Source organism: Poecilia formosa, unplaced genomic scaffold (genome assembly GCF_000485575.1).
Source record: "Poecilia formosa unplaced genomic scaffold, Poecilia_formosa-5.1.2 Scaffold182, whole genome shotgun sequence".
NCBI lineage: Eukaryota > Metazoa > Chordata > Actinopteri > Cyprinodontiformes > Poeciliidae > Poecilia > Poecilia formosa.
The window spans coordinates 1,311,444-1,336,413 of NW_006800121.1; the positions used below are offsets into that span (position 1 = coordinate 1,311,444).

A 24,970-nucleotide genomic window follows, 5' to 3' on the forward strand; every position below is an offset into this window, starting at 1 on the left:
GCAGGCTACCCATCTCACACAGGAAGAAAAATACAGGGTCTACACATCTAGTCGTAAAACAGCAGAGAAATGAGGTGGAAGCAGGTGGCAGTTTAAAACACCTGCCACAAACAAATCAAGGTTGTACGTTGCGAGATAAAAATGTTAAGTTATGATTTTTTTTTTTTTTTTGGAGGTTTAGACTCACACAGATCCCGTCTGCAAAGAATCACACGACTGTTGTTAAGTAGAATAATTTATTGCGGTTCTTTATTCCTCTGTTTTAATTCATTAACAATACTTACAAGTTTAAAAGCGCGGAGCATTTACAGAGCGTACAAACATATCGTACACACTCACACACTACAATCAGATAGCAATGGAGGGTCCCAACGGCATGTTGTGGTTGTTTTCATTGGTTTTAGGCACATGATGACATGCTCCTAAACCCCCCCTTCAACTCCACAAACCGTGCCGCGCCTCTTCAGTGATCACCTTCATCATCATCTTCATTCTGCTGAGCAGGATGAAAAGATTAAGAGACATAAAAGACCATAAAAGACAGTATTGCTCTGAATTTAGTCAAAAAAAAAGAATAGTAAAGCATTAAGACCTACATTGTGTACTGATGGCACAGAAAATGAAGAAAGCATGGGAATCAACAGAAAGTAAGAAGGGATCAATTAGAGATTTAAACAGCCCAAGTGTGCTTTGTTCTAAAGAAATGGAAACTGAAGTTGAAAACGAACATGAATCGAGAGAAAAGAGAAACGTTACATTCATCTCTCCTTATGTTGGTTAGTTTTAAGGTTATTGCAGTAGTACAGCTTCATTCATCCGATTAAAGTAGGAAGTTAAGGAGCAGTTTGACCTTAGCGTATGGGTTCTGAGGAAGAAGAAGAATACAGCGTTAACCAATCACCCAGACAAGACGAGAAAAATCTCTCCAAGCAATCACACTTAGAAAAAGTCTTAGGGATGTTACAGAGCATTCGTCCGTTTAAACCCAGATATTTAGAGGATAAAAACTACAATCCTATCTTTTTAATCACAGACTTGGCTTTAATTAAACTGATATAGTAAATAAATAACAGGATGAACTGAGATGCTGTTTATATTCAACTGTAGCGCACTCTTTGATTCGCCTCTAAAAATAGACCACTACAAATGAATGGAGTGAAAGTTGAACACCATGTTGACGTATATTAATTTGAGAACAAGTGGCTGCTCCTGATCACCTTCCTTCACACTATTTTCCATACAGAAAAGAAAAATCAAGTCTGGTTCAGGGTGGCAGAAACAGCTCTGACATGATGCTGTGAAAAGGCTGTGCTGTGTGTGTGTGTGTGTGTGTGTGTAGGTGTGTGTGTGTGTGTGTGTGTACAGCAGTGAACACTGTTGCCCTTTTATGTGAACTGAAACGTGTCAGAAAATGAGGGAAACCTGCTCTGATCATCAGCATGTGGTGCATGAATGATGAACAATCAGAATAAATAAAAAATGTTTGCTGGTTGCGCGTCTCGACACACGCTTGATAAATCTTGAGCAGACGCACTCGAGTGCTCAGAAAACAATGTGCTTGAGCCTTTCTGGGCTTTTGACCAGTGTCTGTCTTTGTTCTCTGAGAGGGAAAAATAAAAGTGTCTTTCTTCATGTGCAAACACAAATTAGGAAGTTCCTCCCGATGCATCCTGGGACTATTTACAATCACACCCAAACATCCCTGTGGACGCTGACATGAAAACACACTGCAGCAAGGACCGGACAGTCCACCCACCATGCTGCACAGCACTCTGTGTGTGTATGTGTGTGTGTGTGTGTGTGTGTGTGTGCGTGCGTGTGTGTGTGTGTGTGTGAACGTAGAAATGTGAGGCTGTTTAATCCAGTTCAGGTGACTCTGCTGTTTCGGCGTGTGTCGTCTCCACAGACTCTGTTGTGCTCTCTCTTTCCACCTCTAGAGACGCATCCTCACCTTGCTGGTCTGCTCCGTCGGGTCCTTCGTCGGTGGGTGTGATCAAGTCAGTTGTTTCAGTAGTTTCGTCCTTAACCGTAGCATCCGTCTCCGTCTCGTCCATCAGCGAGCCGTCCTCTTCCTGCAGCTCCTCTTCTCTTTCCCTACAAGCCTCTCTCTCCTCCTCCTCCTCCTCCATTATGGAGGCTTCAGGTCTCTGTAGGGAGTGGGTCACAGCGTACGGATGCAGGTGCGGGGAGTCCGCGGGGGGCAGCAGCGTTAGCGACTCCACGCTCAACGTGTCGGCGTTGCTGTCCGTCAGCAGGGAGATGGTGGGCTGGGAGGCCGGCGTGAGGCTCGGTGCCAGGGCTGGAGCCGGGACCGGGTTTGAGGGAGTAGAGGGAGCTTCTCCGCCTCCTCCTTCACCTTCACCGCCTGAAGATGAGGACGGGGTGTGCTCCAAATATGCACAATCATCTAGAGAATGACAAAAGATAGACAGCCGAACTGAGACTTTCTTCTTTTTTTTTTTCCTCAAGTCTGTCATTAGTGAAGAAACTAGTAATCATCTACAGAAACTGTACAGAGGAAGGATGTTTCTGGTGCAAAATACAACATTTAGTCCCAACACATGAAATATTTCCTTAAATTTAATATGCAACTGTTCTGAGGAAAAATCTAAAACTTCAAACAAAACAACTTCTGGCGTCGATGTAAGCACCTAATAAAAGTAAACCGCCTGATCAGAGACAGATTTAACTTCATCCAGTTTCCAAGAGCACACAGCCTCCGTATGCCCAGAGGGAACCAGCAACGGAGGTTTGTGGTGTCGTATCATTACACAGAAAAGTCCTTGTGTGAACCAAGCTCAACATGCAAAGAGACCTGATAAAATACCCATCAGGTGATCCAACAGCCAAAAAATAAATGGTGTGCGAGTTCAGGCCTGATGATACGGGGACTCGTGACTGGGTGGCGTTAGTAGACGAGACAGACTTCTGAAAATACTGCCTTCAAGTTCATAGTTGGAGTAATTTAACAGCTTAAAAAAATCTCTTTTTTTTGTCTTCTCAGGTTGCAAATACACTTGTTGTTTGGAAGGCGCATACAGTTGGTTTATCCACATCCTCTCCCAGCTTTACTGCTTGTTTGCATCGTAAACCAATCAGCTCATGGAGTAGAAAAAAGCAGCACTGGGTGTGTATGTGTGTACATTCTCGCATACACCACATGCAGGCATATATATGACATGGGAACAGAAATGTTTTCACAATGTCACACCACCAAGAACTATTGTGGTTTTGGTGGGTTGCACAGTCACCATAGAAACACCAGAGACATGACATGAGTACGCCATGTATAGACGACACGTAATGAAGTAGAAATACTCTTTCCAAGCGAGTCGCTTCAATTATATCTGCACAATGTCGACTGTAAAAATGTGTTCTCCTAAAATTATTGAGTCACTTTATACGTCCAATCAGTGCATTTCACAGCTTGTCTGCATGTTTATGAAATGAGAGATCCGGTTGTGTGTGCGTGCATGTGTGTGTGTTACCTGACGGGCTCTGAACTGATGTAGTGCTTGCGGTAACAGAGTCGCATCGTCCTGTGCTTCCACTCCCACTGGAGGGAGGCGACGGGGAGGAGAGTGGTGAGGGACTGTGCTGGGGCACACAGTGGGCCACTGCAAAACCTGCAGTGGGCGCGACACACAGACATGTTTACATTGCGTGTGTTACCACTTGCTCAGACTTGTGCCTGTATTCTCATTTTTACATCTTTGTCCTTTACGTTCAGACTTGTAGCACATACCAGTTCTACTATTACACACAAAATCCTCAAGAGACAACAGTAGCATTAGCAAAACCTCCAGATCCAACACGAGGAGGAGGAAGTCAGGAATAGTGTCTGATACTAGAAGAGATCTAACAAACCAGCAACACACTGAGATATTTCAAAGTGCACTGTGGTGAGCTGAGAGCTGCATTAAGAATAAAACCTTGAAGGAATAAAAAAAAAAAACCTAAAATTTGAAATGCATTTTGGCAGTATTCAGATTATTTGTGTTCCCCATCTGACCAGCCTTTGAACTTTTAAGCCACCCCATCACTACACAAATCCTGTAGTGTAAGGTACTTTTGAGTCGTCACTATGATTAAAAAGGTATCATTTAAAATTCAGTTAATTTACTCACTTGTCTTACACAATTGGTGAGTTTTTTTAAATCTCTCACAAGAGTGTAATCCAGTCTGTCTAAAATTAGCTCTTACAGCATGTTGGTCCAAAGAACTTACTTCAGCCTAACATGTCATACATGTGGGTGGAAGGGAAGTTAAAATACTGGGGGAGCATCTGCAGTAATATATTTGCTCCTTCATTAAGCTCAGACACAAAGAAAAAAACACTGTTGTAGTTAAACTTTCTGTGAAAAAAAACATCTAACTTTAAAGACTCACATTAATCCGTCTGACTTATTTACAGCATTAAAGAGTTGCACAATATAATATCACCACCATATCTGTGTGCAATCACCATCACTCGTTTTTCAGATTTTTGTTTGCATAAAACTTAAAAGAAAAAAAAAAAGCAATCTTGCTTCATTTCTTTTCCACTTCAGCTATGTCGTACTTTGTGCTTTATCTCAGGCTGAAGTTTGTGGTTGTAACGTGATAAAATGTGCAAATGTTCAAGGGGGTTCAAATACTATTTACACTGTACTGCATCAAATGAAGCCCAGAACCGGGGACTTTCCAGCTCTAATTTGCAGAGCAGTGATTCTGCATAAAACCTCTAATTCATGCCTGCAGGGTGGAACATTATCACTCTACTTTGATGCTGCAGATCAAATCACAAACTGATTTCCACTTATTTGGAGTTCAGAGCAAGTCAGAGTTAAACATTTTAAAAACAATCCTCCTCATTCTCAGCACTCTATGACGGAAGCGTCTGTGGGTCACCTGGTACTTTGTCGACGGAAGCAAATACTGCTCTGTTTGCAGTGGGATCGTTGGGCGCTCGTCTGGACTGCTCATAGAATCGGAACGGCAGGCCGCTGGGAGAGGCGCTGGCTGTCTGACTGAAACCCAACACCTCCGTAGCACTGGGCTGCACCGGCAGGTCCAACAGAGCTGAACGCACGGGGAGAGGAATAAAGAGAGAACAGTGTAAACATGTGGGACAGCGGCACGGCAAAGGGGCTAATTCCCTACGTCGGAAAAAGGATGCATTTGTATTTTTCACTGGACTGCAAAGAAATGCGCAGCTGTTTCTATGCGACTATGCTGGAAAAACAAAATCCAAAACTGTTGCTTCAAGATGCGGTTGTTCTTGTAGGCGTCACATCCTCCTCAATTTGCTGAACTAAGCTAGATCTTCAATTTGTTTTGTTGGGTTTGAGTGGATTTCTGAAGAATTTGACCGTAGTAAGGGGAAGTACAAATCACTTCTGGGTAAAGTGATTTGTGTTTACAGTACAAATAGATTCCTTATATTAACAGGCAGGAACACTGGAGCCAATAAAAGCAAATTATGACAGAGAGGAGAGAATAATGCTCTAAAGTGCAATATGTGAACTACAGAGATTAAAAATATACATTTTTAGTTGCTTTTATTATGTTTGATAGTCATCATGGATGTTGGAGGTCCAGAAAAAAACTTTTATAGTTTAACAGAAAGCTGCTTTATATAAAATTAATTTAATGAGAACCTAATGATTAATTTTTTACACTTTGTGAAACTGTATTAGCAGATAAGTACAGCATGTTTTGAATATATAACCATCTTTCATCCTTCTGTTGTGGATATTTGAAAGTTTGAGATTCTTTTATTTAATGTACTTCCTTATGCTCTCCTTTTATTTGGTTTATCATTAGTAAAAGCATCCAAAACAACAAAAAAGAGACACAAACCGCAAAACAGTCTGATCATTATACATTGAGTACATTTTTAATATAGTTCAGCTTCATTATATAGCATTTGGATTTTCTTGTTTCCCTATAAAGACTGTTGACTTCTCCCCTTTCACACATCTGCCCCATATAATACAATTATTAATAATATAGTTGTTTATTTTGACTTAACATAATCTGTCCATTATTTTGTATTCTGTAAACCAAGGCATGTTATCTTTTCTGCACTTCAGTTTTGTTGTTAAAATCTGGGTTTTGCTTCAATATCTTCCTCCCTCATCATGCTCCCTTTTACAAAGTGCACCAGTCCCTGCTGCAGCAAAACACCTGTACAACCTGATGCTGCCATCCTCATACCTTGCGATTTGGATGGTGTTCTCTGGCTTTTTATGCTGCTCCAGGATTCCTGGCTACTTGTCCTGTGAGACGCCTTTCAGCCCATGTTGTTTCACTGTGGATAATGACTCCCTCCTGAGCTTCGTTCCTCACCTGCGATCCTTTGCATCTTCATGCGTCGAGCCTGAATGCGACCCTTGGCGAGCCTCTGCTTGGCGATGATGCAGCGGATGTGATCGGCGAAGATGAAGTTGGCCTGCAGGATCGGCAGGGGCTTGGCGTGAGGGTTGGAGCTCGGTTTATGAATGACGATATTCAGAGCTCGGCTGTCGTCCTCAACGCCAGACACCTGCATGTCCTTTAAAAAGGAGGAGGAAGATAGACAGTGAAGAATGTTCAATTTCAAACTGCAAAATGGGTAATTTGAAGAACTTTTATAGATCCAAGAACCCCCCGTTTTTTTTTTTCAACTTTGTCGTGATATCTGAGTTATTTGCAAATGCTAAGCTTCAAAAATCAGGTTTTCTCCTTTTTTCTGAAGAAAAAAAATAATTCTCCAGGCTAGTTTTCGTCTTCAATAAGAATAGATGTGTAATAAACTCAATTCTTAATCCACCAACTCCAAAAAGCATGCCTCATTATTCAAATTAGCTTACTCATTTGTGAGGTGAAACGATAAATGACTCATATCTATGGGATTGTCCACGATTATAATTTTCCTACAAACTAGGGAAAATTAAAAATATTTAATGAACTTCAAAGACTTTTGTAAACAGATGCAAAAAAAAAAAAAAAAGCAAATAAAAACAACAACTACTTTTCTCTTACCTGCAAAAGGCCGGCAAACTTGACTACTCCCCAACCGAGACGTTTGGTTTCTGGTTCAACTAGACTCATCTGGTACACATCTACAGCGAGGAACCTCTGAGCTTGGCTCCCATCTTTGCTAACCACCATACATGCTATCAAGTCACTGTTATCTGAAACAGACAGCAATGTACAGTCAAGTGGATACTTGAAACCACCTGTTAAATGATTGAAAGATAAAGACAAACATTGTTTTTCTTGTTGCCATTTTTTTCTGCTTTGAAGTTTTATTTAGAATTAGTTAAGACAATTTATAATGTTGTGTTCTCAACACTGTGGTGTTGTGTTCAGAGTAGAAAAAGCTAATCTTGGATGTCACAAATTAGCCACTGGGTAGAGGTTCACTATACGACACATCTGTGACATACGAATTTAACTTGTTCTAGAGGTCTGATCACATTTTTACAGGCAAAACTTTAATATTATAATAAAAATATTTGAAAAACCTGGGGGTAGAGGGGAAGAAGGGGTCCTATGCCTATGCATTAAAAACCCCCAAAACATTTGAAAAGGGCTGAGGAAAATATAAACTAAGGGACAATAAACCCACAAAGCCTGACAAAGCCTGCTTCTGTTCAATTCTATAACTGGAACACAATCCTGTTCTTTGGAACAACTTTGGGCAAAATAACGAGGGCTAATGAAGTTACTGAAAGTAAAATATATATATATATTTTGTATTGTGACTTTATGATGCTGTGCTAATTTGCGTACGCAAACCCCAGACAGAAGCATAGTGGGCCAGAGCAGCCAGACGGTTCGATGCACTTAAAAGGACAGAGAAGATGCTTTCCTCCCACATGCTGAGGAGCAACAAGAACTGATAAGCCCACATATGAGCATTATTTACTGCAGTGCACCACAAAACCAGCAAAGTGAAGCTGCAAATGACCTGATCTGACACCACTGGTTTTGGTTGACACATCGCCCACTCTCAACTTTCTCCAAACGTAAACAGGCTAAACCAGCTAGTGTACAATTCCAAGATTAAATTCTCTCTTCCTTCTCATCTTGCTCCTTGTTGATCCTCCACCCAAAGTATTCAATTGTTTTACCGTACAAAAAGTTGTTGGAGATCAGATTTTATCTCGCCAGTGTACAAACAGAGGAAGCGAGACAAACTTTTATTACTGTTTTAGTGTTTCCACTTAGACCGGTGGGGTGTGGAGCACAGACATGCATGAGCTTGTAAAACGTGTGGCGTGATTAAAGATCAAAGGGGATTGCCAGGAACTGAATGCCACCTAGTGAAGCAGAAACCCGTGAAAAGTACCTTCACCAGGAGAGAGACAGTCCTTGGTTTCCAATGGTAACAAGGGTATACTAATATTTAAATGGTCAAAAAAAATTAGGGGAAGTTCAACAGATTCAGTCCCCTGACAAAATGGGGAAAAAACCATACCACCCCCCCAGTGTCTTATTTTAGCGTCGACAGAAAGTGGTCGGCTTGCTCCGACTACAATCTAGAGCCATCTAATTGATATTATCTTTGTTTCCATGAGTCTTTTTATTGCCACGAAAAGTTGGCAAGGAAGCAACTTGGCTACAGTGAAGTAAAACACAATTCCATGCATTGGTAGATGATGATTTGACATCTTCACTCTCCAAGAAGGAGGAAGTAGTTTAGAAATATACAAAATCTTTTTCTGAGAAATAAAAGGTCGACATGACATCAGGCGCTTTTACAACAGAAGTTCACACAAACATAGTATCTGTACAGCTCATCCTTTCTCGAGCAATCAAAGCAACTCATCACAAAGTCGTAATGTGCTCACAACCTTGTTGTGAATACATTATGACAACTTTGTTGCATGATCACAACAAAGTTGTGGATTACCCCTATTAAGTAAGGGTAATCCACATTCAACAAGTACTTGGCACGGAAAATAAGGGAACTTGTTACAACAACAAAGTGAACCGATAACGCTTTATGACACTAATGGTTAGAAAATCCTCACTGCCAAAGAGAGTGGAGTGGTGCAGCCACGTCACTGGAGGCACTTTAGACACACTGAAGAGATTCTTCAACTAGTGGAGATTTCACACCTCAACTTTTAGGCCTAAATTCACTTCTCACCCCTCACAGAGCGAGGTTTATCACACTACCTCAAAAATCTGGTACTGGAGAGGATGGAACGACTGATAGCAGTCGTAACCTCATCGCTACTAAAAACTTGTGGGATCAACTTGGGCGTGTTAATCATAACAGAGTGACCAACAAGACTACAGAGTGAGGTCTACTGTATTTAGTGACTTACAGGCACATAATGCCATAAGTAACTGTTACTTTATTGTTATACTTGTTGTAAAAAAAGCTGTGAATGAATGAAAAATAACTTAAAAGAAAATTAACTTTATAATTTGTTGCCTTGAAATTGGCTTCTGCTTCTTTAACAAACTCCTACTATTTAAAAACACTCTGTCTTCAGCACGTCATCACAACAGTGCTCCTTCATTATGCTGTTTACAGTCGTTCTTAGTGACTTTAGAATGAAAAGTAATCTGTACGATAAGCCATAGGTGTTTCCTAATTGCTGCTGCTGCTGGTGGTCTGGAGGATCTGTGTGGGGAAGCAGCAGGGGACTGCAGCTCTGAGGAGGAGCTTTAGGTAAGTAGGCGGTGCCTTGTGAGAGCAAGTGGTTAGGCAACCCCGAATGGTTGCCATGGGAGATTCAAGGATGTCTCAAACATGCATGAAAAAGAATCAAAGTGGCACTCAAGGTATTATTTTTGATGAAGGAACAACATCATAAGATAATATAAATCTCAAAAATACCAACTGTACCTCATACCCTCCCTTTAAATGTCGTAAGTGATTCTCTATAGAAGGGTTCAATTCTTCAAACTTTATATTAATCTGAAATAAATAATCTCCACTTATCTTTTAAGCAGATTGTTCACGTTTGAGAGAGTTACAATAAAGCTGTCTGAGCTACTTTGTTTGCCTTATGAAACAGTACACTGACCTGAACCTTTAGAAATTTGGTAAGATCTAAAATGAAACGGCACCTCTCACCTCCAAAACTCCCCAAACTTGTCGAGACAAAGAAATGCTCCATGATTCAAATGTTATTAGAAGAGGAGGTGGAATGTAGGTGGTGGCAACCTAATGGTCAGAAAAAACATTTGTGGGTGAGAGATTGAAGAGGTTACTCTTCCCACTCGCCAGGAAAAACCCTCCCCCTCCGCCTGCAATTACTAAGAATGTGTTCTTAGATAATCACCTAGCTTACAAATACAGTCAAACAAGGAAAGCAATTTTTTATTTTTTTTTGTAAATCAACTGTTTGCAACTCAGGGAGTCATTATTACTACACGTTTGGTTGAAGATCATCTTTTCAGTGACATCAATTCCAGGAAGTCAAACCACATGACACCTCACAGGTTTGTCAAAACCCAGATCTGCCACAGCCTCTTTCGACTGGCATTTGGAAAAATCAGAACACAAGAGTTTCAGCCACTGAGTTAGAGATGAAAGTAAAACAGACGTGAGATATTTGGTCAATGTTTTATCTCTCTGTCAAAAGTCTTTCCTTTTATCTTATTTCCTTTTCCAGAAAGGAAATAAGGAAAGTCCTAAGACGGTATCTTTTAATCATGTCCAGTCATAAACATGTAAAACCTACAAGTTAGTCTAACTGCCAACGGACAAAGATAAAGCAGATGGTGGCGACAGACAACGCTCTGCTGTGTCACTGGTTTGTTACAACTATCAGACAACAGGTTGACACCACAATCTGCAACCAGACATGTTTTTCTAGTTGACTCACCACAGATAACATAACATTTAAAGGCCACCGCTACCTACATACGACACAGATTGCACAGTCACCATTACCAAAGAAAACCCTGAGATCTACAAAAGCCACGCATCTTCAAAACGGATCCTCAAAGCAGAAATCTGTATGCTCGTTATAATTTTCATCAAATCTATGGACATGTGCGAGTAGATACAAGTCAAAGGGATGGAACAATCCCAATGTTGTTGAAAACTCTTGCAAAGCAACACCTGGTAAGAGCATTCACGGGAAACAAAGCTTTCAACGTTTAACCAGTGTTCAATATATATAACAAAGAGAAGGCAGAACTGCAAACCTTTGGACATTTCTTAGGTAGAAAGTACTAATAAAAAAGGCAGGCAAGAAGGCCATGGTGGCTATAGAAGAGCTGCAAAGTGTCGACATAAGAGGTTGAATAAAAATATGCAGCAAAGTGTTTTGATGTTTTGGAAAGAACAAAGGGAAAAGTTAATTTTCAACTTCAAAATATTTTACTTTGTGTTGGTCTGTTTAATGAAATCCTTCCACTCCCAAAAAACATAAAATAAAGTTTGTTTAAACAAAACAAAAAAAAACAAAAAACACGGAAATGTCTAAGTGATATAAATACTTTTGGCATTATGGTCATGTCGAGACTCCTAGCTTTGGAAACTGATGACAGAGGTAACTTCTCCTTCACAGTATGCAGCAGGATCCTCAGAGCAGTCATTTATTTTAACACACCAATAAAAACATAAAAAGCAGAAAGTTTAGCATCGTCTTTGTAAATGTCCGTAACGGTTTTGCTTTATTACACTGATAAACCTGAGGAATTGTTACTTTTTTTTTACTTTAATAACATAACATATATAAATTAAGAGAAATCTAAATAGTTAATATTTGTGTTTTTATAAGCCATAAAATTAGGTTAGAAGATCAAAATGAAGCTAAAGATGAACTTTGACCCTGAAAATTGTTTCTATAGTAAATGATCACAAGAAAACCACCAGCTTTACAGTAAAGACAGATATAATTTTTTTATAATCTAAGGTTATCGTTCAATTATGTTCAACATTAACAAAACAAAGAAATGCAAATGCCAAAATATAAGAATGTTATACGAGTTTGTGAACCACCAGAGTACCAGGACTGGTTCACATTACTGTGCAGCTGCAGAGCTAACCACGACTTTCCAAAACACACCTGTGAAGGGTGAAAGAAAACTGCTCAGGTTATAATCTTTGCACACTGCATCTGTAAACTCTGCACTCTGTTTTAGAGTGGCCGCTTTACCTTAGCAGAGAAAATCAGCGAGAGGTTTGTCAGATCGGAGCGTTTTAACTGTGGAGTGCAGGAAACTCTAAAAAAGTCCCCTCTTTACAGGAAGACCAATTTATATTTGCTTGAGTGACTCTGAGGTCAGATTTCACTTACTTTCAACTTATTAACGACATCATTCCTAAAGCTAAGCCTGAGTGTGAGACTCTTACTGAGGTCTAAGACGTCATCTGTCTTGATTAGGTCTTCAGGTCTGGTCAGAGGAAGCTGAGTTTCTGGTTCTCCCTGAAGCTGAAGTGACAATGACCGCAACATGAAGAACACTCGAATAGCCTGAAAGAGAAACAAAGAGGGGCCAGGCAAAACCCAAGATGAATATATTGAAGGAGCAATCGCAGCTGGTGTTCGAAAAACAAAATTCCAGAAAGGACATTAACACACTGACATTATAAACAAACTGGAAACAAGAGACTTTTTATGAGAAAAATCTAAGATTTGCTTTCCTGGGAATGTAACAATCAGTGCCCTGAGCTCCTGTATGCGGACGCGTCTGTGTTGACGAACCTTGCGGGTCTTCTCCACGTCTCCACAAGGCAGCCTCTTTACGAAGTCGATACCCGTCAGAGGGGTGCCGGTGGGCGGCAGCAGTATGGAGGCATCCATCATTAGGTACTCCACATTCAGAGGTTTACTCTGCGACAAAAACACCACGATGAGTGACAAGAAACACCTCCAAACTAAAGTTTAACTTCCAGATGATGCTTTTTCGAATGCATTATTAGCGGAACGACGAAGGTTAACCTACTGTCATGCTTCTGTATTCATCTTCAAACATGTCCAGAAAGATTTCTTCACCCTGTGACAAAAAACAAACATGAAAGCTGCTTCAGGAGCTATGTGAAAACACAAGTCATAAGACATTTATAAATTATATCAAGCCATCAATATGCTAAAATGCTAAGCTTGCAGCCATATTTATGAAGCATCAGATCTAAGTACGTCCACTGAAGATAAGTGTTTTTGTACTTATGACTATACATCTTGAACTGACAGCTATGCAGTACTTTGTGTTTAAACTACATAATGTGTTCGTCTCGTACATTTTTTAAATTTGAAAAGAATGCCTTTTTTAAATAACATTTTTATCAAATGTAATGTATAAAAAACACCAATTAGGCTATCGAGAGATGAAAGCAAATGTTTATTGACGGTTTCCCATGAAAAATCAGTTTTGAAGGACCTGAAAAAACACTGAGACGCCGTACTTCTTCCATACGATCTGGAATGATCTGCAGTTGTTAAAATGAGATTCTGCCCATAATTTATTTTCAATTTTGTCCTTATTTTTACCAGTTGGCCTCAAATTGAGATGGAATGAACAACTTCAACACAATTAGCCATTTCCACCTTTTTTATGCAACCCAACACTTTGGAGGCTGGACTGCATTATGGTTTTGCACAGACAAGAAAACATTTGGTGACATAAAGTTTAACGAACAAACCTGGTCGATTTTCTGTAGCAACAGAAGATTAAATGGAAAATGAATGCAGTCTAAACGCATGTCATGGAAGTAAACACCTCATACAGACCACCTGCTGCTGGTCCTTATCCGCTCTGAAATTAGTCAATAGCACAACAAAGTGAGATTTTTGGATCGTAAGGGTAACTACAAGTTCAGACCTAGAGAATGTCAAACCAAAACCAAAAAAAAAAAAAAAAGTCAGAAAAAGCTTCACTTAGACATTTTGGTCTGTGGCTCCCTCTCGTGGCGGAAAAAAAAAAAAAAAAGTCTCTTCCTCTAACAGAACATGACGCTAATCTATCACTTCAATTAAGAAAACAACTTTCAAATGACGCATCTAAACTTGAACATTATGGACAGAAGACAAATTGTTTCAACAAGCACCTCCGGGCAGCCAAGGCCAAGGAACACCAAGTTACTTGTTTATATGTAAACTGAGAAGTACGTGTTCATCTAATCACCATGTTACATCAACAGCGGTATATTCCACCTCCTATTCAGAACCTGGCAAGGATTAAGTAGGTACAGACAATGTCAAAGTGTTTTCCAAATTAAATTTACACCTTTCAAATATTACACAGAAACAAGGAAGAACCTCATGCAGATTGTTTTCAACCAACTGCTGAGCATTAGACACATTCATTCCCCTTCTTGAAAGAATAAGGTAAAAACGATAACATTCACAATTTCGATATATTGAAAACTGAACTGAAAACTGAAATGTAGAAAAGTGTAAAAGAAAAAAACTGATCACATGACCACCAAGAACACAACTGAAAGTTTGTTTAAGAATGATGACATTATGATTAAACTGCATAAATGTGATATGGGTGCATCACGCAATGCCCATCTAAGACAAAACAACTGGTAGCACAAGTCTCCGGGTCCAAACTGACATCATACAGTGAAGGGCAGGAGAAAAGTTGTCTAGCTCAGAAGCTTGGATAGCAAGCAAACCAGAACCCTACTCAGGAATTTAAATGTATACTGTGGCTATCTGACAACAAACATAATCCATTACATCACTATAATTCTATACATTCCCACAACAGCTTCAAGTTTGGCCCTAAAAAGTCCCTAAACTAAAGCTACACATATGGTGGATGAAATGGAAGTTAAAATACAGATAGAATCAGACTGCAGCCATACAGTCCCTCATTCATTTGGTTAAAATACAATGGGAAAATAAGCTGCAGCTAAAACTTCACATAAGGAGCATGGTGGGACAGCAATCACTGATTTAGTGGAATTTGTGATTCCACTAAATAGATGAAAGAATAGAATAGATGCACTACCACTACCTAAAAAGATGCATCTCCTGAGAAAAAGTTATTTTTTCCCCCCTAATAAGCTTCAAGCTCTCAAACAACAACAACTGCAGCAGCCTCAGGCCTCTTGTTGTTTACAGTCTGTAGTAGCTGTAACAACAACTCTCTTCTGTCCTCTTTTCATAGGCTTGGCTTGTTTCCTTCTCCTCGCTCTCTGAATTGGAACATTTTCACAGAATTTGTCACATTTCCTGCATGAATAATCTTCGTAGGAAAAGTGCTCCATTTATTCTTTCAGCCGACACACACCCCGTTTCACATATTACTATCAGAATGGCTTTTTTGTCTAGAAGATGATCTGTTCTGTGATTGGTATGAAGTCTCCAGGTGGTAAAGTGACATTCTCCCCTTTTATGTTCATTCTTTTCTGCTTTAATAGCCATGCATTTTTTTTTAAATCGGCTTTCAAAAACTATAAAAAGGGCAAAAGTTATTTATTTACATCTTATTCTTGCAAGATTTTATAGATTTCTGGCACTGAAGATTGACAAGATATGATATATACTCTTTAAATCAGTAACTTAATTGTGATTAGACAAATCAAAGTCAGTCAAAGTCAGACCATCTGCAGATCTGCAGACAGTGATAGTGTCATAATCGAAGCATTTATGACTGGAATATTGCACAAAGATGAGCAATGTTGATAGCATGCAACAATGAAAGCCATTGTTCTCCAAAAGTATCCCAGATTACATCAGATAAGGTTCTCTAGCTTTAGTAACATTTAACAGAAATTGGTGCAAATACCTAATTATTAAAAACTCAGGCTTACTGCAATTAGTATGTTTTTTTTTAAGAGACACAAACCAAAAGAAAACTTTCATTTTAAAAAGAAAAGCAACTCATCTGAGTGATTGCAGAACAATATCCAGACTGAATCAAATAAAAAGTGAAAGTAAAGATGAAACTTTACATTTAACTGTAAAGAACAAACAAAATACCAACACTAACTCTGATCTGCAGGCAAAGACAAAGCTTTTTTCTCAGGATCGGGTTACTTTCAATTATAACCAACCGACTAATCATATGGAAACTGGGAGGTTTTCACTTAGTTTCTGTTATGAGGCTGTTCTCGGATTAATCTGGACGCAACACAAGAAATTTTGTTGTTCCTTTTTTTTTTCAAGATCAATTTCTCTGAAATACTGGTGGCCAAATACTAAATGCTTCTTGTTTCGGCGACCTGAAGTCACGTTGTGCAACACAAAAATCAAGAATGAAAGAATGGAAAATAATCCTTTTGGAATCCAAAGCATATAAAGATGATACAAGTCTTTAATCGAATGCACTAGTATAATAAAACATTGTGTGTATTCCCACGGTTCAAAAGTGTGCTGTTGAGATTTGTAGTTTGTGTAATTACCTTGTAAAAAGTCCGCAGTAAATGCAGACTCTCTTCTCTGGCACCCTGCAAACACAAACACGATGCTCTGTTTTTACTCTGTTAGTTTTTTTTCTTTTTTTTTTTGGAACACCACTCGATGTTCACAGAGCAATGTTCCGTTGCATTTTAGGGTTTCCCTGTGTAACATGACACAGTCTTAGGGGAATTAACACATGCGATAGAAACCTTGATGCGCTGTCCATAGAACTGGCCAGTGATGCTTCAGTGGGAATATTGTACGTTTCCGATGCAGTTCCTGAGAAACGCTGGCTTACGAGCAACAATCTGGTTAATCAACTATGGTGAGTCACTGCAGCTTATTTATAGGAACAACAGTTACCTACAAAGGGAAGTTTACACAAGGGAAACAAATAGAAACCAGATACAATCTACTTAAAGCTTGTTAGATTCCAATTATAAATCAGGTTTAAATATTAACTGGTCAATCTAATGATATCTATATGTACGACTTAATGACTGACAAATGATCATTAACAATCAGAGAATCTATATAATGGCCTCTACCTTCGATAAAACAACATCTGGGAGTTGTTGCCCGTAAGAAGTCCAGACTGACTGTACAGTTGAAAATACCTGCTTTGCTATTATGATTTATACATGATCTGTTTTCTGGTACTTTATATTAACTAATACAAAAATAAAAACAGCTGTTAGAGTTGCTACACTCCAAGAGGAGACCTAATCAATTATTGCTTCAAATATCGGCACCACGGGGTGGAATTTCTTTGAAATATTTTTAAATCTTTATTTGTTGTTTGGCATATCCTGGAATTCAGCAACATAAATTAGATGAGACAGGAACAGAAACCACAGATTGTAAACAAAATGAATTATGAATTATTGACTCTTGGACAGAGGAGGGAAGTCTCTTCACATTCTAAGGAGAGCCTCATAATGAATCATAACAAGAAGTGAGCACTTCACAAGAAACCCGGATTCTAGTGAAGCAGCATGACAAGGAAAGCTCTGGCTCCTGTTATCTGGAATTCGTTGTGTCAGGAGAGATAAAGAAACATGACACTTTTTGTTTTTTAGACAAACGCATCACTCAGAAGCTATTATGTGCATGCAGAGTATGTGTGTTACCTCGAGGCAGGCTAGATGGACATCTTTGATTATACAGTGGCTTCCCGATAAAACCGACTGCTTCAACAGAAGGCAGCTCAGCTCAAGTGTTGCGAGGCGAACTTTCCCATCTGGGGAAAAAAAAAAAGAAAAAAAAAATATATATGGGAATGGAGTTCATCACATTAAGTGCCCAATTAAGAAATTAACATGAATGGTGAACTCATCTCTAATTCACAACGAACAGACTGGATGCGCTCGTTCATGTCGTGTCCTAATGGTTTCTAGGCAACAGATTGCTAATACTTGTATTTTCAAAGTTAATCTTCTTGAAACGTATTGATTCGTGGTAACTCCACGCCCTATTGTTTGGTCTGGTGATCAGCATTCAAAGCTGAATATTTTGTTACCTGGCAACGCTGCCTGGTTCATTATTCTGATCAGTCTTTCCACAAGCACCACGCTGTAAGAACCTCGCTCCTGGTCGGGAACCGGCAACTGCAGACGCTCCAGAAGATCACGGTTCACACCTTTAACAAAATTTTAAATTTTAAAGTCACTGCACTCAAGCAGGATAAGCTGATTTATCATGAATACATTTTATTAAATTATTGCCTTTCTGGTTCTTAAGGGATGTCAACAAGTTCATCAGTAAGATGCCATTTTAAATGTGAAGTAATTTCTAACAATAATTTGGTGATTCAGATTTATTAGTTTACAATTAGTTTTTACTGATAGCTATGTAATTATAACTTTAATAGGAAGAATATTACAATTTAAAACAAATAATTTTTTAATGATAAAGTAAGTTACTCATTTGCCAGGTACTTGGGATTAGAGAAGAAAAAAAGTAGAAATATTATTTCATGTAGTCATGTCGAGCTCTAGACCAGACTTCAATAATCAGGGGATGAGTCATGGCGCCATGAAGAAGAATGCAGGCCATCAGGAACTGAGCTGACAAATACACCAAAGGTATTAAACTATAACTCATTACAACATTGTATAGTTGTTAAAAAGTAATGGGGCATGAAATTGGTAAAGGAAGCCGTCAATCGACATTTATGTGAGAAAAAAAACTACAAAACATTTCCAAGCTTGCATCCGCCACAGTCGGGGACACAATTTGTTCATCAGATTCATTTCGTCGAAACATCAAACAATCCGCATCCGAGGACTATTCACAGGATATTTGGAGAGGACTGGACCATGTAACGTTAACCCCGACTGCTGCAAATTAACAAACCTTTGCTGTGTGAGATGGCATAAAGCAGACAGAGCACAAACAGAGCGTGGTAGTCATCGTTGGTGCACTCCAGGGCGCTGTACACCATGTCCAGGAACGGCCTGCGAGGGCGAGAAGGTGACAAGATGTCAGCCCACCGACATTCTTCTGCTGCTGTGGGAAGGAGTGTGTGAATCTGCACCTGCTTCTTTCTGTGTGTGTTCGAGTGGCAGCGGCGGTTTTCTCTTCATCAGTGATGTTCTGTTCAGTCAGTTCTGATGCTCTGCACTTTTCCATCACCACCATCTCAATTTCTGTGTGCAGACAAACAAACAAACAAACACACACACACACACACGCACACACACACACACACACACACACACACACACACACACACACACACACACACACACACACTTTGTAGTTTAAGGTGCACTCCCGACAAACTTCTGTCCATCAGTACAGATCATAAAAATAAAATTTTTTAACTGAACCTTCTTCAACATTTCAGTGTATTTTATTGGAATTTTGTGATACACCAACACAAAGCACTGTACAGCTATCAAGTGGTAGGAAAAATGCAGGTTTACCTAACAGTTTGAAAATGAAAACCTGAAAAATAGGGTACATTTGCATTTACCCCTTTTCCTAATTAAACCCAGTTTAACGTAATGCTACAAGAGTTCCCCAAATAAGTAAATCACTTCTGCTTTCATAATAAATCCAGCTATACTGTGAAAACCTCAGATTTCTTTGAGAATATCTGTGAACAAACAGCATCATGAACACCAAGGAACACAGCAAACGGGTCAGGGAGAAAGCTGAGGACATGTTTATTGCAGCGAAGGTTAGGGAAAAAAACTCCATAACTGCACATCTTTGGACTTTTCTGAGTAACGTAAGGACATTGCTCAGAGAAGCACTGAAGATAAATCTGGGAAAGCTGCAGGTATCCACAGCTCTGGTGGAAGAAGCTATTCACAGAACAACTAACTTGTGATTCCACAAATAAGGGCTTATGCAAGAGCAGCAAAAAGAAAGACATTATTGAAAAAAAATTCAAAAGGACTATTTTCAGGGGGCAAGTTGGGGACGTAGCAAATGTGGAAAAGTGTGATCCAATAAGATCAACATGGAACTTTCCATCCAGAAGAGGGCACCACTGGGCATCCTTAAGCAAAACTAGTTCACACAGAAATAAAGACGCTGGGGCCATCCCAGAACGGGAAAGAAAAATGGTCCAAACGGAGTCTGGTGTGGGATGGAAAAGGCACTTAGTATGCTTCTGTTTTGAAATGTAAAAACTCAACAAGCTCATTAAGGTGAAAATGGGGTGAAGATAACACACACAATTTTTAACATGATAGAGAAAGATGCCAGTTGGTGGACAGGGGGCGGGGGGGAATTATGCAATTTATCAGTTCCATAATTAAAAAACAAAACAACTAAATTGTGTAATAATGTAAGTTGTAACCTAGAAGCACCCAGCACTCGATACATTTTCTGTTGTGAAAATGCGAAACTATATCTTAACAGTAGCCTGACCTCTATGGAAGAACGTTGACACTAAACTGATGCATGTCCCTTTGCACCTGCCCATTTGTCAAGAAAGCCATCAGATGAAATGGTGCAACACTGTTTTCAATAGAGATCAATAACTGGCTCAAACCTATATTTTCTACTAAGTTTTATGGTCTGACATGTTTATTTAATAGCTTTAAGTAGATAAATATTTCTCATGCATATTCTAAGAATAAATATTTTAAAGTTTATCACTTGGGATTATGTAGCTTTTCCTGAGCTTTTACCTAATAATATGAGACCAACTTGTTGGCTTCCCCTGCCTGTCCTCATTCTTTCCATCCTCACAGCTGGATGATATGAACTTTGTGTTAAGTAGGTTTAAAAAAAAAAAACAAGCAAACCAACAAAAAAACTCCAAAAACATTTCAAATAATGGCTGAATGCTACATTTGATCAGACTTGACACATCACAACAGCGCTGTAGCGTTATACTGCGTGAAGACATTTAAACTCAGGTTTATCACTGCCAAGTTCTATAACTTTTTTCTAATTCACCATCACGTTACATGATTACAGTCAAAACAACAAATTGCAAACGAATTTATTAATTTTTCTTGCTACAATCTATTATAAATGCAGCATACACTTGCAAAACAGTAACGGTATTTTGCTAGCAATTTAGACTAACCTGAATATTTACAAACCTCCTCTGCATACAAAACTTACCTGCTGTCTTTCAAACACTTTGAAAAGCTTTTTTAATCCCTACATCTTTATCCTTCTCCCTCTTTTGTTTTTTTTTGTGCCCCTGAGTTTTGTTTTCTGCCTCTCCATCTTTAGTCCCCAGTCATCAAGATATGATTTGAAATCGCACCCTTGCACATCCTTGGGCATATTTAATTTTTCTATTCAGTAATCTCAGAGGTTCCTGTTTTGCATTATTGTATAAATGTGTCTAAGTTAATGTAAGATAACCATAATTTTGTATTTAATACAGCTGACAAAAAAATGGTCTTTTGGTCAGCCCTCGAAAAAAGCAAAAAATGATCAGGTTTTTAAGAAAACTGCCATTAGTGGAGCAAGAAGATCAGTCAACTTTAACTCATTAACTGATAACCTGCATCTCTGGGCCATATGCAAGTCTAGAACATGTTCCAGTTTAATGAGGTCAAATGAAATGTAGCCAAACAGCAAAGAAATGTTGCACATGTAGGAAGATAGGTAAAAATATACTTTGCATTCAAAAATAGGATAAACATCTTAGACGGTCCATGTGCCATTTAAGTTTCTAATTTTAATGCATGGTTTACCAACCTGCAAAGTAGTGTAGGCGTCGTTTTTTTCCTACCCATTTAGTACACATCTTATTTTGAAACTACTTCTTGCTAATCTGCCCACAACTTTACATTTGCAAAAAATCCACACAGTCAAATATTTTTTTCCTCTGTCTAAAGAGACTCTCTTGTGAAAAGGGACTATTCCATCACAACATAAAAAAAAGAATTAATTTCAGATGATTGAAATGGCCACACACACACGCACACGCACACACACACACACACACAGTAAGAGAAGCAGTGGGAGACAGGCAGAGGTGAGGAGCACAGGATGGATGGTGTATCGTCGCAGGAATGGACAGTTTTGATTTAATGGACGTTGTGTTTAATGGGGTTATTTATGGATAAATAAAAAAATATATATATCCCAAACAGTGGAAAGAGCAAAGCCTGCACCATAATCCTCAATTTTCTCTTTTCATGTTTCTTAATTTGTTTTTTATCCAATGAGGTCACAGATGAAGAAGAGGTTAAACGGTTTAAAAAAAAAACAAGGTTTGGAAATGTTTTCATCACCCAAAGGAAAACCAAAGCAGAGAGCAATTAAGCAATTAGCTCCTCTCTTTTCTGTTTGGAGGACTCATGGGGAACAAGGAAGTCTGATTGATGGGAGAAAATACACACAAACACAGTCCTGTACTTCTGTGTCCAATGAGACACAAACTCACCTTCCGCCATCTCCCCACTCGCTCTGCCTCCCTTAGAGCTCCCACTTCCTCCTCCTCCTCCTAATCCCTCTGTACCTTTTCCCTTCTCCCTCTCTCCTCCTCTGCCGCCGTCATCATCCCAGCCCTCCTCCACCTCTCCTGCACAACTGCTGCCGCCTCCCCCCGCTCTGTCGTCATCCTCCTCCCCCAGGTTTTTGTAATTCGGTCTTTTCTGGGTTCTTTTGCGGCCCCGGTGGCGAGACATTTCCAGGGACCGCTCCAGAGTCTCTGGGGGTTTGACGAAGCGGCGCACGCCTCCTGCGGCGGCATGCTGGAGGGAAACAGCAGCAGAGGGACAAAGGGGGAAAAGATGACAAAACAGGAAATTCATAAAATACCTCCAAGTTTTTTTTTTTGTTTTTTTTTTTAATTTAAACAAACTGACCAAACAGTGCTACTAATACAAGTTTTTTTTTCTGCTCTTGGCTTCCTCCCTATATGTTCAGAACACATTATTCCAACAAATCTAACATCTGCAAAATCGTTACACAACCATTTCTAATGCTTTGGGATGGCTGGGACCACCTTTATCCAGAGAAAACATGGAGCATCCTTGAAAATCCCCTTTAAACAAAAAGAACAGAAAGGCTCCCATCACATCTCGAGGATCCTCAAAAGGTCTGGAGAAATATCCTGGACAGAAAAGAGTTTGTGCAAACAGCTTTCTGACAGTACGGCCAAACAAAGACTAAAAGAGGTGTAGCAAAAGCAACCAAGGAGGATTAGCAGCAACATTGTGGTCATCCACAAGGCGCTCAGATGATACGAGATACAACATTTAATTTACTTTGGGACAAATAAAGCATTTTTGAATTGAATTAGATTTTTAAAAAGTTGGGCATATTTTTTTGCGAAAAAGGACAAAAAAAATGTATATTTTTGTTTTGTTCCACCAAAACAAAAATGTTCAATGAATTCCAGCATTTAGTAAAAATAAATGCATTTAAGATCATAAAAAAACACTACAAACAGCCAAACAAGATGGTGGTTTTTGAAGCATGATGGAGCCACGACGTCTTGCCTCAACCAGAAAAATCCTAAAAGTTACTGTGAGGCCAAAAACAACCCAGTTGTGGAGTGACCTATTTTTAAACAAAGTCATTTGAAAACTGCAAATTGGGGAATATTTTCAGTTAATCAACCCTTCTTAATCTCAAAAAAATCAGACTTAAAACAGTGGGAACATTTCAGTGATTTAGGGACTCCAACTTTTGAAAACTTTGATAATGATTGCTATTCCCATACCTTCCTAGAAGCAAGAATAAACAGAGGATTATGTTACAGGGAAGTTATTTGATAGAAAACTATGAATCCAGTTTGCTACAATACAATTTTCCAGGAAAGAGATGAATGTCTGTGCTGGATACAGAATAAAGATATTAATCATAATTCTCTGAATGAAACACACCAAGGCCTTTTGTACTTGGAAGAGTATAACCCTTTGGCTTCTATAGAGCAACTTTATCAAATGTGCATGCAAAAAGAAAAAAGAAAAAAAAAAACAGATGCTCATGAATAATCATGTAACGGGAAAAAGTATCACAATCAAAACCTCTCTGCACACACAAACACAGTTACCATAAATGCTTATTGCATTATCAGTGCTCATCAAGGTCACTTAAAAAAATATCTATAAACCATTTCCTCCAAGATGCAGATAGACACAACATAAGAGAAAATGACCCACAGACACAAACTACACCTATGAAACCAATGCATTAAATCATCGGCTTGTCGGCCGCTGCCGTGAAGAAAAAGTGCAGCAAAGAAAACGCTGTTCTTCAGACATTCGGTTGCAAGGCATAAAGTCTCAAACCACATGTTATGAACCGAACAGGAAACAGCTGGTAAATAAAAAAGAAGCAGCACAGTGATGTTAATCCAGTGACTTACAGGAAAGACTAAAAAACCTGTGAAAACGTTAGCTCTGCTGAAAAATCTAATAACAGCTGATAAAACGATATAAATGACTCAGAACATCACAGCAATTAAAAAAATATGTATTATAAACACAAATCTGAATAAACAGTCATTGTGAGGACAAGAGATCCAGCTGGATGTACAGAGGTAGAAAAAAAATGACTGATAACATGCATGGTGACACAGGAATGAATCGAGTTTGAACTTTTGGTTTTGAAGCAGCTGGAACCCAGTAAGATACACAAACACGCAATGAAAGAGTCCTGAGCACAAAGGCGAACTTTGGCTTGAATCGTACTAAACGCAGCTTGCTCAGACTTCCAAGCAGTCAGATGTCAGCACTTTTCACTTTTGATTTTTCTGACATTCCTTTTCCGTGTCGAGCATTTCGACTTGCTGGACCGAGGCAGGATTCTGGTTAAATTGAGGTCAATCAGACGTCTGACCGTAAAGCAGAGAGGCGAGCCGACACGGAACCACAACACCCCAGATACAGTGAGAGCTGCAATCTGTGGGAGCAAGGTCAACAATTTTACAATGCAGTCAGGCTAATCTGTGAGAAGCGCAAACATCATCAACTGCTGAAAAGCCAACGTCAGCTGGAAACTTGTTCAACTCAGAATTCCCACAACCTGCAGAATTAAATGCATGCATATTTATGTACATGTACAGGACAATGCATTTCCCCCTAAGAGATGACCAAAAAAAACTTTATAGTACCGGTAATAAATCAATCCATGATTCTGAAGGCTGCAGGTTCTGAAAAGTCTGGTTTTGTTTTGTGTTTTCAACAGTAAAGCAAATAGAAAGTTTCTCTGAAAATACAAACAATGGAAAAACATACTCCAAAATG

The 24,970-nt window shown here is 39.2% G+C and overlaps 1 protein-coding gene and 1 long non-coding RNA gene across 12 annotated transcripts in view; one reads left to right on the forward strand and one right to left on the reverse strand.

Annotated features, from left to right (window-relative positions):
• Positions 1–219: 219 nt before the first annotated feature.
• Positions 220–24,970, reverse strand: part of clec16a (C-type lectin domain containing 16A) — a 37,818-nt gene continuing 13,067 nt past the window's right edge. For 3 of the 11 annotated variants that reach the window (XM_016678370.1, XM_016678371.1, XM_016678365.1), the window contains 15 exons: positions 22,159–22,468; positions 18,829–18,940; positions 18,648–18,748; positions 17,812–17,931; positions 17,423–17,532; positions 16,295–16,339; positions 12,886–12,936; positions 12,645–12,773; positions 12,293–12,413; positions 7,006–7,157; positions 6,331–6,535; positions 4,891–5,061; positions 3,489–3,626; positions 1,817–2,407; positions 932–1,776 (listed from right to left, as the gene is read on the reverse strand). In XM_016678370.1, coding sequence (XP_016533856.1) covers positions 1,857–2,407; positions 3,489–3,626; positions 4,891–5,061; positions 6,331–6,535; positions 7,006–7,157; positions 12,293–12,413; positions 12,645–12,773; positions 12,886–12,936; positions 16,295–16,339; positions 17,423–17,532; positions 17,812–17,931; positions 18,648–18,748; positions 18,829–18,940; positions 22,159–22,468 — 2,316 coding nt within the window. In that variant the 3' untranslated portion in view covers positions 932–1,776; positions 1,817–1,856. Of the gene's footprint in view, positions 497–931; positions 1,783–1,811; positions 2,408–3,488; positions 3,627–4,890; positions 5,062–6,330; positions 6,536–7,005; positions 7,158–12,292; positions 12,414–12,644; positions 12,774–12,885; positions 12,937–16,294; positions 16,340–17,422; positions 17,533–17,811; positions 17,932–18,647; positions 18,749–18,828; positions 18,941–22,158; positions 22,469–24,970 lie in introns of those variants that run through there. The other 8 variants (XM_016678372.1, XM_016678373.1, XM_007565767.2 and 5 more) reach the window with 7 other exon arrangements.
• On the forward strand, positions 493–1,609 carry LOC107837842 (uncharacterized). Its single transcript, XR_001663889.1, has 2 exons — positions 493–1,308; positions 1,340–1,609. It is a non-coding gene; the product is annotated as an uncharacterized LOC107837842 (long non-coding RNA).